Source organism: Megascapheus bottae, chromosome 15 (genome assembly GCF_031878675.1).
Source record: "Megascapheus bottae isolate mThoBot1 chromosome 15, mThoBot2.hap1, whole genome shotgun sequence".
Taxonomy (NCBI): Eukaryota; Metazoa; Chordata; class Mammalia; order Rodentia; family Geomyidae; genus Megascapheus; species Megascapheus bottae.
In genome coordinates, this window is record NC_143523.1 from 53002483 (window position 1) to 53019453 (window position 16971).

General features: G+C 39.4%; 1 protein-coding gene across 1 annotated transcript; it reads left to right on the forward strand.

The window, feature by feature from the left end:
* The first annotated feature begins 1356 nt into the window (after window positions 1-1356).
* Window positions 1357-16365, forward strand: Ghitm (growth hormone inducible transmembrane protein). The gene is made up of 9 exons (XM_090346697.1): window positions 1357-1473; window positions 3350-3514; window positions 4365-4464; window positions 6352-6463; window positions 6789-6930; window positions 9994-10102; window positions 12967-13155; window positions 13321-13492; window positions 15208-16365. Exons 2-9 carry the CDS (start codon window positions 3386-3388, stop codon window positions 15290-15292), a joined length of 1038 nt encoding a protein of 345 aa, XP_090202823.1. The 5' UTR covers window positions 1357-1473; window positions 3350-3385; the 3' UTR covers window positions 15293-16365.
* The last annotated feature ends 606 nt before the right edge of the window (window positions 16366-16971 follow it).

Below are 16971 nucleotides of genomic sequence, written 5' to 3' on the forward strand. Positions count from 1 at the left end.
AAGTGTTTTATTGCTCACACACACAAAAAAAGCAAATTGTGATATTTGTCAAGATTTTCCTGGTAAGGAGATAATCACAAATCACGATTAATAATTGTTTGCAAGATAATACAAGCTTTACACGTTGTTAATCGCCTTATCTTGCCTCTAGGATTTTCTTCTTCATAGCCTTTACCTCCATCTACTGTTCTATTTTTTCCATTTTCTTCATCAGAAAATGAATGCCTCAAGGGCAGAGACTTTGGCCCATCAAAACAGGGCACCCGAATGTTTTAATCATTTGTATACACTACTACCACAGTGATTGCCTCAAAATGGAGCCTCCAATAAATATTGAACAGGTAAGGCTGAGTGAAAAAGACAGGGAAACAAACTTCTATTTCCTGTAAGCCAGCAATGTTTCTTTTTTTTTTCCCATAACAAATGACTCACAATACATCTTAATAGTTCTCAGAAAAACCCTCAGATAAATATGGAGAGTTGCTTGTGTATACTTTATACAGCTAGACTGAAGCTTGAAAAAAAAAATGTGATGGCAAGGTCACAAAGAAATGAGAAATTTAGAAAAGCAGAGGGCGGGTGGGGAGGCGGGGGAAGGATGCCTTGGAGATTTCTCTGGATTTCACCATCTAACCTTGGATGTCAAACCTAAGTAATAGATTTGTCCCTGTCAGAAATTGCCACAATAGGCAAGATTACTTATCTCACAACTAGGAAGGTCAAATAATAATAATGATAAAAAGCAATGAGAAAGGAAGAGGGACACGGAACAATTTTATACTACAGCGACATTCTCTGGATTTATTCTTTTGGGGGGGGGTGGGCCAGTCCTGGGGTGTGAACTCAGGGCCTTGGTGCTGTCCTTGAGCTTCTGTGCTCCAGGCTAGCGCTCTACTACTTGAACCACAGCTCCCACTTTTAGCTTTTTTCTTTGGGGTGGGGGGAAGGGAGGAGTGAATCTCAAGCTATGCTGCCCTGGGCTGGAGACCCTCAGATCGCAGTCCCCAGGGTGGAGAGCCACGACTGTGAGCCACGCCCCTGCTTTTAAATCCATTCCAAGGGAAACACGGGCCACCAAAACAAGCCTCCTCCGCCCCGCCCCGCCCCGCCCGGGGTGAAGAAGGCCGAAACAGTTTCACTACCCACACCCAACATGGAAGCTCACTGTGACGTTTGCCACAACAATCCTTCCTTCCAGTGGTCCCGCCCCCACCAGCTCAAACCCCGCCTAAGTCTTGTCCCCGCCCCTTCCCGTCCCCGCCCCCGGCGCTTCCGCCCGACGCCCGTTCGTGATTGGCTGTCTGTACTATTTACCTTTTCTACGGAGGTGGCGTCACGTCGCGAGTCAGAGCGACTGCGCGTGCGCACGCAGAGACAGTGAAGACCGGGCGGAGGGCCTAGAAGGTGCGGCGTCCTCGTTTTCGCAGGCCCGGAAGGGGTGCTGCGTGGTGGTGGAGGTCGCCGGGAACTGAGGTACTTCTTTTCTTCTGGGCGGGGGGGAGTGGGGGGGGAAGGAGACCTCCAATTTTCTCGAGGTTGGGCCTTGCGAGAGCGTCGCTGGGAAGGGCTGGCGCCGTGGAGTGCGTCCCGGCCGGCCTCGGCGCGCGGGGCGGCCTTTCTGCGGACGACCTCTTGGAGGGTGGGCGGAGGCCAGGTCGACGCCCGAGGGAACCGGGGGGCCTGACTGGGGGGGGGGGAGAAGGGGGAGGGCTACGAGGTGCTGAGTCACGGCCCCCGCGGAGCTGGCGCGAGCCGCGGCGGGGCGGGTGGTAGGCGAAGCACTCGCTCTGGAGCCGGGCGGCCTTGCTGCTGGGTCCCCCCACCCCCGGCGGTAGGGATGAGTGGAGCACCAGGCGCCCCAGGCTCGTGAGTGCTCCCGGATTCCTAATGGTCCGATGCAGTCAGGTGCCGGTTTCTGACACCCAGCGTTCATCCAAGGCCGCTTTAGAGTGACTCTCCTACTGGAACTGCCTTTGGACCGCGATCCTCTCCTAACTCGGCCTCCAACCCTGGGCTTCTAAACGATGTCGTTGGCCACTGCTTGTGCTAGGCCTCTGTCCCAGCCAGGGAGCTGAAGACCGAGGAAAATTCAGGTGGAGATGATGCAAAAGGCATGAAAGTTTCAGAAGAGATCCGATTTCCCCAAAGGTCAAGATGCCCAGTGATTCATAACCTTGAGTTGTCCTTGTGGCAGAGCTGGAAGGACATTAAGATATTTCAATGCTAGAACCCTTAGCTTTGAGAATACTAATTAAAATGTGTATTTCTGATTCTATTCCTAGAGTTAGACTCAGTCTCAATGACCCTGAAGTTCTGACCCTGTACATATTCATACACACACAAAAGCCCCATCCTGGGGTTTGAACTCAGAACCTGGGTCTCAGCTTTTTCACTCTGCTGATGTTCAGTCACTTGAGCTACAGCTCCATATCAGGTGTGGTTCATTGGGGGTGAAAGTATCATGGATTTTGCATTTCCTAGCTTCACCCAGCGATTCTCACATCTCAACCTCCTGAGTAGCTAGGATTACAGGCCTGAGCCACTGGCACCCATGAGGGACCTACATTTTAAGATCTATCTTGGGCAGTCTCAGAGTGAATAGTCCAAGGGCCTACACTATAGTCGAGTACTGTTTGGATGCAAATTTCTTACAGTGCAAGTGAGGGAAAACAAGGCACAGGAGGGTTGACTGCAAGTCATTGACTGAAATGGGCTGGTAAGCCTAAATTGTCTTCTCCTTACCTATCATAGTCACACTGACTCCCCAGTGTCTAGTTATCTGGTATAAACTGTCCTGGAGTTGAAGGAATTTTTAACATGCTTTTCTATTGGTAACACCACAAGTAGAGATGAAGGAAATGAGGTTGGTAATTGAGTTTATTTAGATTTTCCCTTTATTTGTTGTAGAAAGTCATATGGAGTAGGTGAATTGAATTGAATGTTTCCCTATCTTGTCTTAAAGAGTAGTTGAGTTATTTGAAATTTATATTTGATCCTTTGACGTGTAGTATGACTTCTAAAAGTCATGCCTTCATAGATGACATTTTTCTGTCCTCTTAAATTTTTCCTATTGAATGCTGGAATACATTAGTAAAAGATACCACAGACCCCTCAAGTCATGTTCAGGTAATATCCATTCTGTGCTATGTATAGTTTTTGCTATGTCGTACATCCTCTTATTAAAACTGGGATTTAAACCTAATTTGGTGGCTCTGTCTCAAACTGTGGAGTGGGTTCCTTGAAGACAAGAGGATTCATTGAAAAAGTATGTAGTTTACTTCTTAATTGTTGTGTCTAGTTCCCGCCCATCTGTATCCTCCTTTAGTTATGCTTTTATCTTTCCCCCTAGCATTCCAGACCTGCTTAGTAAACCCGGTTCATCACCATGCTGGCTGCAAGGCTTGTGTGTCTCCGGACACTACCTTCCAGGGTTTTCCACCCAGCTTTCACCAAGGCCTCCCCCGTTGTGAAGAATTCCATCACAAAGACTCAATGGCTCTTAACACCCAGCAGGGTAAACAAATATGTTCATATATCAATTTTTCTCATTTCTCTTGGTTTTATGGTACTGGTTTAAAATTGGGGGTTGGAGGGGGATTCGGTTAGGTTTTGTTTTAGAGAGGTGGGGTTGTGTTTGTTTGTTAGAGAGAAGCTCATTTTATTTTTTCTTTGTGTTGGTTTGGGTTTGAACTTCGGCCTGGATACTGTCCCTGAGCTTGCTTTGTTTTTTTCTTCTTCCCTCCAATCTAGCATTCTACCACTTGAGCCACAGCTCTACTTCTAGCTTTGTCATGATTAATAGCAGATAAGAGTGTCTCACGACTTTCCTACTTAGGCTGTCCTCAGATCTCAGCCTCCTGAGTAGCTAAGATTACAGGTGTGAGTCACTTGTGTCTAATAAAGCTCATTTTCTTTTTACAGCAAATTATTTTTTCTTTTCTTTCTTTTTTTTTTTTTTTTTTTTTTTGTTGTTATTGAACTCTGGGCCTGGGTTCTGTCCCTAGGCTCTTCAGCTCATGACTAGCACTTTACCACTTGAGCCACATGTTATTCAGGCTAGCCTTATCTTCCCCAGCATAGGCATTATAAGCTTGTAGTACACTTCCATGCCCAACTAAAAGATGTCTCCTCCAACATCCAAATAAGTAGGGGTATACATTTTTAAGTGTACAGTAATTAAGAAGAACATAAAGTAGTTAGGAAGAAACAACTTTTTATTTATTTAACTGTCCCACTATTTAAAAAAAAAAATCTTGGAGCGGCCATGCCTCTCTGACTTGTTCAGGAGAACTTGCTTGCTTCAGGCTGTTTACCAGGTGATGGAATGTACCCTATGTTTATTGAATACAACTTTTTAAAATCAGGAGTATGCCACCAAGACAAGAGTTGGGGCGCGCCGTGGGAAAACCACCCAAGAACTCAAAGAAGCGGCACTGGAACCATCGATGGAAAAAGTATTTAAAAGTAAGTGGTAATCATTAGATTTTAAATTGATGCTTGTGGAAATGTTTTAAGACCTATTAACAGGCTCTTACAAATATATGCAAAACTTAATTACTTGTGCCTTTTCTGGAAAGAATGATCCTATTACTGTCTCAGGGATTCCCCCACTACCCCTGCCTCTGGGGTAGGTGGAGGGGGAAGATTGCACTGAGTTTCCTTTATTTACTTTTTTTTTTTTTTTTTTGGTGGGTCATGGGGCTTGAACTAGGCCTGGGCACTGTCCTTGAGCTCTTCAGCTCAAGTCTACCACCCTACCCTTGAGCCAAGCCCCACTTCCCATTTTTTAGAGGTTAATTGGAGATAAGAGTTTCAGGTCCTTTTGTGCCAAGGTTGGCTTTGAACCTTGATCCTCAAATTTCAGCCTCCTGAGTAGCTAGGATTACAGCCGTGAGCCATCACGCCCAGCTTGGGTTTCCAAATTTTTAATTCCAGATTTTTTCCCCCCATTTTTAGGGGGAGAAAGGAAGGAGGGGATTAATGAGCCATAATCTAAAAGGCATAGCCTATTCATTTAAGTTGTATGGAATTTTGATATTCAAGTATGTAATGTTTATATGTGTCTCAGGTCAGAAATCATCAAAACTTAAATAAATGTTATAGAAATCCTAGTCATTTGAGAAAGGTCCTCAAACTGCTCATTAGGGCCTTTCAGGAGGTCTTATAAAGTCTTTCTGATTCACAAGTTTGGATTTCAGCTTTCCCAGTTCGGAAACTAGTAATTTTCTGAAGTCTTAATTTTTAAATATCACTATTCCATAGTAGTCTTGGAAAATGTCAACGTATGGGGAGAGTCCTGATCAGTATTCCTGAGCATTTCTTTCTGATTAGAAACTCTTTCCTACAAAAGAAATCATGAGCACTGAACAAATTTAGACTGAAAGGAGTTAGATGGTTTGTTTGTTTGTTTGATGGGTCATGGTGCTTGGAGACTGGGTCTAGGCACTGTCCCTGAGTTCTTCAGCTCAAGGCTACTGCTCTACCCCTTGAGGCTCAGTCCCACTTCCCATTTTCTTGTGGTTTTCTGGTAGTTAATTGGAGATGAGAGTCTCAATGACTTTAGTGCCTCCAGGGCTGGCTTTGAAAAGAGATCTTCAGATCTCTCATTAGCTAGGATTACTGGCATGAGCCACAAGCATAAGATTTAAGTAAAGCAACTACCTGCCTCCTGCCTCCGTCAAAATAGAGCTGCTAAATTGTCAGTACTCTAAAACAGGCATCTTCCTTAACAAATTACAGTTTGTTTGTCTTAGGTCTCCTTTTATTTTGGCTACTTTCAAAACTTCTTAATACCACTTTAAACACAGGATGGAATGAACATTGACCACCCTCCTTTTTCTCCTTCCGTTTTTCATTTTTTTGAGACAAATCTCACTGGGTAACCCAGGCTGGTCTCAAACTGGGTAATCCAGGCTGGTCATCCTATCTCAATCTCATCTAGCTTCTCAAGTGCTGGGCTTTCATTTTTTTGTTTGTGTGTTTTAGTTTGTTTTTGTTTGGTTTGACATCCACGTTTTGTAGACAAGAGTCCTCCTGTCTTAGCTTTCCAAGTACAGGAATGCACTACCCTGGCTGGTCTTTTCCTTACATTCCCAGTACTGAGGTTTGAACTCAAGCACTCTACCAAGTTAAGCCACACTTACAGCTATAGCCCTTTAGTTTTTATTCAGATTGTTACACTTTCATTCCATGGGTGTCCTTTTCCACTGGTCTCCTAACTCCAAGGATATTATATCCTATGTGACTGCCATTTAGAAAACAAAAAGGTATATGATTCGATCTTCCCGTGAATGTTGTAAAAGCTTCACCTCCAGCACTTGTGACATGTTAATACCTTCTTGTATTTTGCAGTTGACCAGATGGGAAAGTGGTTGGTTGCTGGAGGGGCTGCTGTTGGTCTTGGCTCACTGTGTTACTATGGCTTAGGAATGTCTAATGAAATTGGAGCTATTGAAAAGGCTGTGTAAGTAAATATTCATAAAGAATCCTAAGACACTTTTAAAACAGAGGTTCTCATTTTCTCTTTTATATTCACTTTTAGATTGTCTTATGTATATACAAACATATTTTTTTTATCTTGGTTATGAGTGTTTAAGAAGAAAAGATGTTGTTTTTTTACATCCCCCAAATGCTTGTCATTTAATTATTCTAGTAACTTTATTATTTCTATGATAAATATAGATTGAGAACATTCAAGTAATTGGACTTAAGGTCACCTAGATAATGAATGATTTAACCAGAATACTAATGCATAGTTTCATAAACTAACCATGTTATACTTCTTACAGAATCTGGCCTCAGTATGTGAAGGATAGAATACATTCTACCTATATGTACCTAGCAGGAAGTATTGGTGTAACAGCTTTGTCTGCTTTGGCAATAGCCAGATCACCTGTTGTCATGAATTTCATGCTGAGAGGCTCTTGGGTGGTAAGTCAGCTTGTTTATTTTGTTTTTCTTTTGTTTATCAAAAGATTAAATGGAAATGTATTGGTAAGAGTTATTGTGAATGGAAGGATACTGTATATATATGTACATTTTAATTTTTTGCCAGTCCTAGGGCTTGAACTCAGTCCTTGAGCACTGTCCTTGAGCTTTTTCCTCAAGGCTAATCACTCTGCCACTTGAGCCACAGCACCACTTCCGGCTTTTTCTACGTATGTAGAACAGAAGAATCAAACCAAGGTCCTTGTGCATGCTAGGCAAGCACTCTACCATTAGGCTGAACCAAATAACCCTACATGAATATCCTTATTTAGCCACACATAGCAAACAAGCTCTGTTTAGAATTTTCCTTAACAAAAAAAAGGCATACAAATGTTCTTAAAGGTTGGTATGAGATAACTGTCACAAAAATCCAAGGATTTGATGCTGTTAAAGGAATAGCAGTCACGATTATTTCTAAGTTTATTGGCCATAGAGTTTTAAAGTCTAGTGAATGTTTCTTGAATTCTTTGGGTATTTTTTCTTGGTTTTTGCTTATTGTTGGTTCGTTTCTGATTTTCTTGATATACCGCTTAACTTCAGACATCGATTGTATTCTGCTGTCTGTAGAAGAGATGATAGGGAGTGGATGGAATGGGATTTGCAATAGGAAGTTAGAAGTACAAAATTAGTTAATTGACTATGTCTTAGATTATAAGGGAAGTTCTGTGAAAGACACTTGGTTCAGGGTTGTTAAAGACTAAGGTTTATTTCAGAATAGTCAAGGTCAGTCCAATTTTACCAAACAGCTGGAGCAAAAGAGATCTAGGAAAACCTAATTTGAAAGGGTGTACAATTCCATTGTAGTGAAAATTTTGAGTATTTGGGGTCTTGAACATGAAGTAGACTTGACTTAGAAAAGATATCAATGAGTCCTTAGTCAGATGTTATGTGCATCAGTCAAATTGAAGTTTTTAAAGAGACTAGAACAGCAAAAGCACAAGTTAAAATTGAATGTAAAGAGGTAAGGTGGAAAGGCCGTGAAGTAGGTGCGCCTTTATAAGATCTAAAAGAAGGAATAAAACCTGAGGAAGTAATGTGAATCCTTTAACCCACAGGATTACATTAAGCATAGAGTGAGCATGGTGAGAAATGTCGTGCAAGCAATTTAAATTGGGACTATTTTTTTTTTTAAACAAAAATATGGCAGTATTATATACTAAAATATACCTACATTTTAGGCCTTAAAATAAGACTCTATAGTCTTACTTAAAGAAGGCCATAGGGCCCTGGGAATTTGGCCTAATGATAGAGGGCTTGCCTAGCATGTACAAAGACCCCGGTTCGACTCCTCGGTACCACATACATAGAAAAGGCTGGAAGTGGTTCCGTAGCTTAAGTGGTAGAGCTCTAGCTGTGAGAAAGCCAAGGACAACCCTCAGGCCCTGAGTTCAAACCCCAGGACTGGCAAAAAATAAATAAATAAAAATTTAAAAAGAGGAACCGGGAGTTTGGCCTAGTGGTTAAAGTGCTTGCCTAGCATGCATGAAGACCCTGGTTCGATTCCTCGGTACCACATATAGAAAAAAGCCGGAAATGGTGCTGAGGCTCAAGTGGTAGAGCTCTAGCCTTGAGAAAGTCCAAGAACAGTGCTCAGGCCCTGAGCTCAAGCCCAGGACTGGCAAAAAAAAAAAGAAAGAAAGAAAGAAAAAATTTAAAAAGAAAAGGAAAAAAAACCCAAAACCTTCCCTCAACTCTAGGCGAATAAGGTTACTCCAGGATGCTCCTGGAATGAAAGTATAGCCATTTGGAAGTGATAAGGACAAGTGAAGGAGGACAAGTCCATCATTTGTCACAGTGCTTTTGGAACAGAATGGCATCTAACACTGCTTCTGGGAACAATACCTACTAGAAAAAGTTTCCAAAACAACAATCAGGAAATCAGCCAGATAGCCAGGAGGTTTTCTTAAAGACAAATTGTACAGTTAAGGAGAACAGAGAACGGGTTCATATTGGCAGCTTCCAGTTCCGTGTAGCTGAAACATGGAGTGTAAAAAATGAAGCTGAATGGAGAAGAATCTTTAAAGAAGAAATAGCATTGAAATAAAGTGTTCTGAGAACACTGGGGAACAGATCTGTGAGGTGGTTTCTATATGATGGTCACCCAGTATGTTTTTCTGCATGAATCAGAGCTTTGTTGCCCTCTACAGATGCACCCGCTGTTTACTTGTACCTTATATCAGAGGTTTAGCATTCCAATGCCTGTGGGTCAGGCAGATGAGGATGCCCGATAACTCGCATAAGGAATTGTTGTTGGTATCTAAAAATATTCCCTGGTTTTAGTAGTATTCAAACAATATCTGCTGCCTGATTCTACCCAAAGACGACAAAAGTTTGCCACCCCTGCTCTATATATTTTGAAAATGTATATATTTCCATTGTATATATTTCTTCTTGCCGTACACAAAAAAAATACTTAAATGTCACAACAATGGGAATCTAAGATGCAAAGAAAAGATGTACATGGGCCAGGAGTGTGGCCTATTGGTAGACTGCTCACCTAGCATACATGAAGCCCAGTTCAAGTCCTCAGAGCCACATATACAGAAAAAGCCAGATGTGGTACTGTGGCTCAAGTGACAGAGCGCTAGCCTTGAGCAAAAAGTGTCCAAAGACAGTGCCCAGGGCCTGAGTTCAAGCCCAAGGACTGGGGCAAAAAAGGAAAAAGAAAAGGTACACAGATCAAGTCAACTATTAAGCTAGGAGGACAGAAATGTGGGATCTTATTCTTTTCCATGTGCTACAGCTAGGTCTTCTTAGAGGATATTACCTGACTTCTGTTCAACAAAAATTGTTAAAATGATAGTCTCTATCACTTTACCTGTACATGTACCTGAAGCTTATATATGGCAGTAGGTGGCACTCTTGCTAAGTTAGCCAAAATAATCTGTGGCTTAAAAGTGTTTGGAAAAAATAGTTCTTTTTCTGTTTTTATCATTTGTCTTAAAACTTGTTTATTAGGAAGAACTAATTGTATTTGAAGATGTTTTAATGATACTTATCTTTCAGACAATTGGTACCACCCTTGCAGCCATGATTGGAGCTGGAGTGCTAGTACAATCCATATCCTATCACCAGAACATGGGCACAAAGCATCTTGCTTGGTTGCTGCATTCTGGTATGTTCTATTTTATCTTTTATTGTCAGGGTGATGTATAGAGGGGTTACGGTTACATTTGTAAGGTAATGAGTATTTATTACTTCTCGAACATTGTTACCCTTTCCTGTGTCTTTCTCCCACTTTTCCTCCCTTCATCCTCTCCCAAGCTGTAAAGTACATTTCCAATATATTGTCTTGTGAATATTGATGCTGTTAAGTTGGTTTAAATTGTTAGTAAAATAACTTTTTTCTTTTTTTGAAACAGAACTTTGCTGTGTAGCCTAGGTTGTTTAAAATTTATGATTTCCCAAGGCCCAGTTTTTAAATATTGCCCCTTTTAAATTGTCTCTTCACCATTGTAAATGGCTTTATGCATAATTTATTGAAAGCTTCTGCAGAAAATTTAGAAAATCATAATTTTCTGAAGTCACTATTGGTTGCATTATTGTGAGACCTACACGTTGAAAGATGGATTTCTTATAGTAAGTCTGTGGCCAACCCAGTATTGAACTTGTTTCTGAAACAAGGTGTATGTGCAGAGCCCTATTTTTTGGTGTGTTGTCCAGTCTCACTAGAATTTCAGATCTGATGTTTATCTTTTGAGAATTCTGTCTGATCTTTATGGGGGGAAAAAAACAATTTAGAAAAAGTTGGTAAAATTTTTTCTGCCAATTGCAAAGCTTTAAAGTTTTAAAATATGCCATTTGTAGATTTTAATCTCATATCTTTCTTCAAGAAAAATATTTTTTTAATTTAGCATTATTAAGTACAGTGTACTTTATTCTTGATCTAGAAATGCTTGTCTAGCCCAAAAAACACTAGTATTGGAGATACAAGATGACAGTTGTTTTTTTGAGCTCAGAAAATAGTAACCTCCGGGACAGGAGCATGACCTAATGGTAGGTGTTTGCCTAGCATTGCAGGGATGCCTGGGTTCAAATCCTCGATACTACATACACAGAAAAAGCCAGAAGTTTTGCAGTGGCTCAGGCGCTAGAGTGTTAGCCTTGAGAAAGCTCAAGAACAGAGTGCCCAGGCCCTGAGTTTAAGCCCCAGGACTGGCAAAAAAAAAAAAAAAAAAAAAAAGGAAGGAAATAGTAACCTTGCCGTTTGTTTTTTGTTGTTTTTTTACATGATAAGTTTTATTGAAACAATCATGCAATAACAAGTTTCCATTGATCTCTAAGGTTAAAAATGTTTCATTGTGAATTAGAGTTTATCACCAGAAACATACTATAAAATTGTTTCTGAAGCATCACCTTGATTAATTATCAGATCCTTTCATTTTTTTATTGTATTATCAAGGTATGAATGTATAGAGGGGTTATAGTTACATTTGTCAGATAAGGGTACATTACTTCTCGAACCTAGATACCCTTCTCATGTTTTTGTCCCCCCAACCCCTCCCAGTTATCTTGTCTTCCCCTTCCCTTCCTTATTTCAAATAAATAAATGGATATAGTGTATACCAGGTAACAAAGTCAGATACAGTAACCACATGAGAGTAACCGTAAGTGAAAAAAAAAAAAAATAACTTCACATAGTACATTAAGAAAAATAATCACAAAGATAAGCCTCTTATTTCTATAACCTAGAGTTCATTTTGTTAGTGTCATCCTATATGACCATATATACATAGCTCTTGAGTTACTATGCTCCTCTCTGTTAAGAGAATCCTAGATGTGTACTAATTATTACAAATGAGGAAAGCCATAGATCCTGTGCCCCTTTGGGTCTGGTTTACTTCACCTAATATGATTTTTTCCAAGTCTTTATCTGCAGTTAACCACATGAAAACTAAATAGAGCTGTGACTCAAAGTCATAGAGCACTAACTTTGAACAAAAAGAGCTCATGGACAGTGCTCAGGCCCTGAGTTCAAGCCCCATGACTGACAAACAAAATAGTAACCTAACATTGTAGCACCAAAATATCTTTTAAGATTTTTTTCAATTGAAGTGTTCCATTTATCTTTGTTCAATTATTGCTCTGTCTTTATTTCTATAAAAATGCTTACCTGAAATTACTAACAAGCTGCAATAGCATTTACTACTGCACAGAGTAACAACAGCATCTGTCCTGGAAGTTCCTGTATTTTCAGATTTACCTTTTTATACTCTTCCTCTCCTTTAGTCTTTTTGGCAGTAGTCAGTTTGACCTTGGCTCCCTTTCTTCTTCTTTTTTTTTTGTAGTTATATTTTTAATATATGTTTAATTGTAATTAATAGAAGGGTTACCTTATATTTGCCAGATAGAAGGTACATTACTAACAAACATTGATACCCCTTCTCATGTTTTTGTCCCTATTTCCCTCCCCTCACCCTTTCCCCTCTTCTTGTTTTTCCTCCCTTCCTTATCCTATTTCAAATAAACATATATGCAATATATCAGATAACAAGGTAAAATACTGTAAACAATATGAGATAACCAAGGAAAAACAAAAGAGATGACAAATAACATAGTACATTAAGAACAACAATCACACATTATATGGCTCTTGTTTCTATATCCTGGAGGTCCTTTCATTTAGCCTCATCCTGTATGTTGGCTCCTTAGCCTTACATGTAACTGTAAAAACTGGTGGTGGACTGAGATCTGGATAGTAAGCTAAACACAATTCCAAATTCCATATTTAGGTTATTAAATATGGAGGTTAATGTTTGTGAGTTGTGACATTTGACCAAGGCTGGTTAATGTGGTACAGATTTGGATAGCCTCAGGTTTGGGTTGTGGAATTTTTAGGGTATTATATAAAGAGAAAACATTTTGTAATCATACTGTTTCCATATAAGGTACAGCATATTAAGATAGCATATTTGAAGCTACAGTTTTGCTTTGTTGCTTATTTAATAAAAACCTAACAAGCGTTTGTTCTTTCACCAGGTGTGATGGGTGCAGTGGTGGCTCCTCTGACAATACTAGGGGGACCCCTTCTCATAAGAGCTGCATGGTATACCGCTGGCATTGTGGGAGGCCTCTCCACCGTGGCCATGTGTGCTCCCAGCGAGAAGTTTTTGAACATGGGCGCACCCCTGGGAGTGGGCCTAGGTCTTGTGTTTGTGTCTTCACTGGGTAAGCTGCTGTGCTTTCATACTTAGTTCTTGATTTCTAAATTCTGGCATGTTTATGCTTGTTACTCATTCTGCCAGTGAGACAGATCTCCAGCCAGGGAATTCTTTTTTTTTTTTTTTTTTCCCTTTGAGCAAATAAAACTTAATTTTCTTACTTTGATTTTAGGGACCATGTTTCTGCCACCTAACACTGTGGCCGGTGCCACTCTGTACTCAGTGGCAGTGTATGGCGGATTACTTCTTTTCAGCATGTTCCTTCTATATGACACTCAGAAAGTAATCAAACGTGCAGAGATAGCACCACTATATGGACAGAACAGATATGATCCAATCAATTCGTAAGTAATCATATTGCTATTACTCCGTTGCTTCAGTATGTTTGTGTTATTGTGCTCTGTTTTATAATGTGGTCTATATTAGTTTCTTTCCCAGGGTGCTACCTTAACAAAATGTGTATTGAGATGGGTTACTTAAAATAAATCTAGGAGCCAGGAGTGTGATCTAGTGGTAGAGTGCTTACCTAGCATGCATGAAGCCCTAACTTTGATTCCTTAGTACCATATACAAAGAAAAAGGCAGAAGTGGTGCTTGTGTGGCTCAAGGATAGAGTGCTAGCTTTTAGAAAGCCTAAGGACTGTGCCTAGGCCCTGAGTTCAAGGGCCAGGACCGGCCCAGATAGATAGATAGATAGATAGATAGATAGATAGATAGATAGATAGATAGATAGATAGATAGATAGATAGATAGATAGATAGATCCTAGAGCCTAGAAAGAAGTATAATGTCAAGATGTCAACACCTGGATCTCTTGAGCACTCTGAAGGGAAAGTCTATTCTGTGTGTTTTGGCTTTTTGTTATTGCTGGCAAGCCATGTTTCCTGTATGTTGTCTTTCTTGTCTTTTTTAAATTCTGTCTTGTCTATTTTTTTTAAACTTTTTTTTTTCCAGTAAATCTACCAGGCATGTTAGGATAAAGGTCCACCCTACTCTAGGACCTTACCTTAAAATCTTAATTATGGCTTCCAAGACTATTTCTAAGTAAAATCTACCCATGCATCCTAAGATAGAACTTTTCATGTATCTTTTGAGAGGAACCCAATTTAACCCTCAGTAATGACTTTGTCATTTGGTAAACTATTTATAGATCCAGAAAACCTCTGTTTATATGGCAACCAAGTATATGCAATTTAGTTATTTATTGAATTGTGTATATTCTTTATCAGGAAAATACACATAAGACTGAGATCTGAGGATCACAGTTCAAAGCCAGCCCAGGCATGAAAGTCTTGTGAGACTCTTACCTCCAGTTAACCACCAGAAAACTAGAAGTGGTACTACGGCTCAAATGCTAGAGTGCTAGCGTTGAGCTGAATTGCTCAGGGATAGTGCCCAGGACCAAAATTCAAGCCCTATAACCAACCAAAAATAAAAAGCATAATTGTCAATATCCATTTTGTAGTAACTTCATTTTTGAGATACTTAAATGGCATTCAGTATTACATAATTTTCTTGGAGTCTCCTAAAGTAGGTTAGTTTTTAAACAGTTTTCTAGAGTTGCATGGTATTTGTCACATTTTTGAAGTAATTTGTTTTCCTTTAAAATATTATGTAATGACTTAAAAATGTTTCTGTAGAGCTTACAGATTCGTAGCTTTCTTGAGGAGGTTGAAACTGACTTATTTTTGAATGCCAGACTGTGTCTAACAAGTTCTTAGGTGTTTCTTTGGTTTTGTTTTGATTATTTCATTATCTAACACCCAAAGTTCATTTTGCTTATTTTTTTTTTGCGAGATACTATACTTAGAGCTTCAGAAAATAAAATACAGAATAAAGTCTTTAAAAATGATCTTTAACATTTGGTGACACGTCTACCAAAAACAAACAAAAATCACACCTATTTTCTAATTTAAGACTTCCTTGGTTAGCAGTTAAACATCGTTGTAAATAAATTTTCATTTCATAGATACAATATTACTTTTGCTTTTCTATATTAAGAAATAGTCTGTCATCATTAAGATTGTGTCATATGTCATGAGCATAATTTTCTTTTCTAGGATGTTGGGAATCTACATGGATACACTGAATATATTTATGCGGGTTGCAACTATGCTAGCAACTGGAGGTAACAGAAAGAAATGAAGTTACAGCTTCTGACTCCTCCAGCACTTATATGTCTTGCTGTTGAATAGGAGCAGATATTCATTGCACAGTTTGGACAAGCAGCTTTCATTGAAGTTTAGAACATAAGAACCTGTCAACGTGTTTGAAATGTCCCAGTAATGTGACCCTTCAGGTCTGCTTTTTCTTCTTGAGAATAAATTCAGTAGTACTCTTCCAGATGAGATATATTTTCAACTCTTATATGTAAATAATGCTAAGATGCTTTAACAAATGTGAAGACTTAAGATTTATGTTATGATAATGTGGCTTTTAGTTTATTAGATAAAGTGTTAGCCTATATATTTTGGTAGATGCAGAATATTATGATGTTATAAGACTGCAAGGATTTGCTCCAGAGAGCTGAGAAGGGTAGTCATAGGACCTAGCAACATGTGATTGTGATGAGCCCCAGTGAACATTATTTGAACTATTTGAAAACAACTGTTATTTTATTCATTAGCCTATGAAAGAAAAGCACAGGATTTCTTCTCCTTCTCTATTTCTTAGTATTCTTTTTCCAGTATTGATGATATGTTGGTAAAGACAGTCAAGAATGTGAATCACATAGAGAAACCCTGATAGAATTATGTAAGTTTTACATTGAAATGTCTAAAACAAAATATCTTGTTTTCAAGGAAAAATACAAGGTTTGATGCCTTTGTCAGGTATATATGGAATATATTTACTAGTTGCTGAGTTTTTTGCATATTTATTCAGTGTCTAATTGAGATACATGCTTGTATTTTTTTCATCTCAAAGTTTTGAAGAGACTGAGCATTGAAAAACAAAGCAAAAATTAAATTTTTCTTTAGAATATGTATGCATCAGAAGTGTACTCGGGATTCAGAAATAGTTCCTTTTTGTCCTACATAGCTTTCTCGGTATTTGTAAGTGTTTTGATATATAATAGTTATTTTGGGAATGAATAGTAGATCTGTATGATTATTGCTTTTCTTGGGGAACATTTTATTACAGTTATCCTAAAATAGCTATTTTAACCACTTCAAAGTATACAGATGTCTATTTCCAAAATAATAAAGGTCCCAGCTGGATTGATTATAGTGTCCTTTTTTTTCTGCCTGAAACGTGGGCGTCATTTGGTTTGTGACTTATTCAAGAAAGCATCTTAGGCTCTTGCCAATATCTGGTGTAATGAGATGGTGAGTCTTGTAGGCAGACTCCCTCTGTTTCAGTCTGAGCTCTTCCCTTCTTAAATCTGGTGCCCCATGTCTCCTCACTACCTGTGAGGAGACATGGGGAAAAGTGGCCAGAAACATGTTAGGGACAGCCCCTGAAGGGACAGCGGGAGTAAATAGTGAACAGGTTGGTCTAATACTCGTGAGAGAAAGCAGTTAGCCTTGGTGAATTTTGAACAAAATGCTGAATTCAGAAATCCTCATAGGAAGATGAGGAATTTAGAGCCCTAACCACAGCTAGACTCATGTGAATCACTCTTAAGAGATCAACTGTTACTGGGTCTTCTATTAAGTAATAAGTGAATCATGGGAAAGAGCAAGCAGCAAGCACTTCAGTGACTCATGTGAGTTACTCTTCAGAGATCAGCAGTTACTGGGTTCTCTATTAAGTAACAGTTGGATCATAGAAAATAACCACATGCACTTTAGTGACTCAGGTAAAGTCATTCATTAACCACAAAA

Bases quoted from the DNA above. Each gene is read 5' to 3' on its own strand.
- Ghitm (XM_090346697.1), top strand. From the start codon at position 3,386: ATGCTGGCTGCAAGGCTTGTGTGTCTCCGGACACTACCTTCCAGGGTT. The intron at 6,464-6,788 runs GTAAGTAAATAT...TACTTCTTACAG, and splicing joins GGAGCTATTGAAAAGGCTGT to AATCTGGCCTCAGTATGTGA. The intron at 13,493-15,207 runs GTAAGTAATCAT...TTTCTTTTCTAG, and splicing joins AGATATGATCCAATCAATTC to GATGTTGGGAATCTACATGG.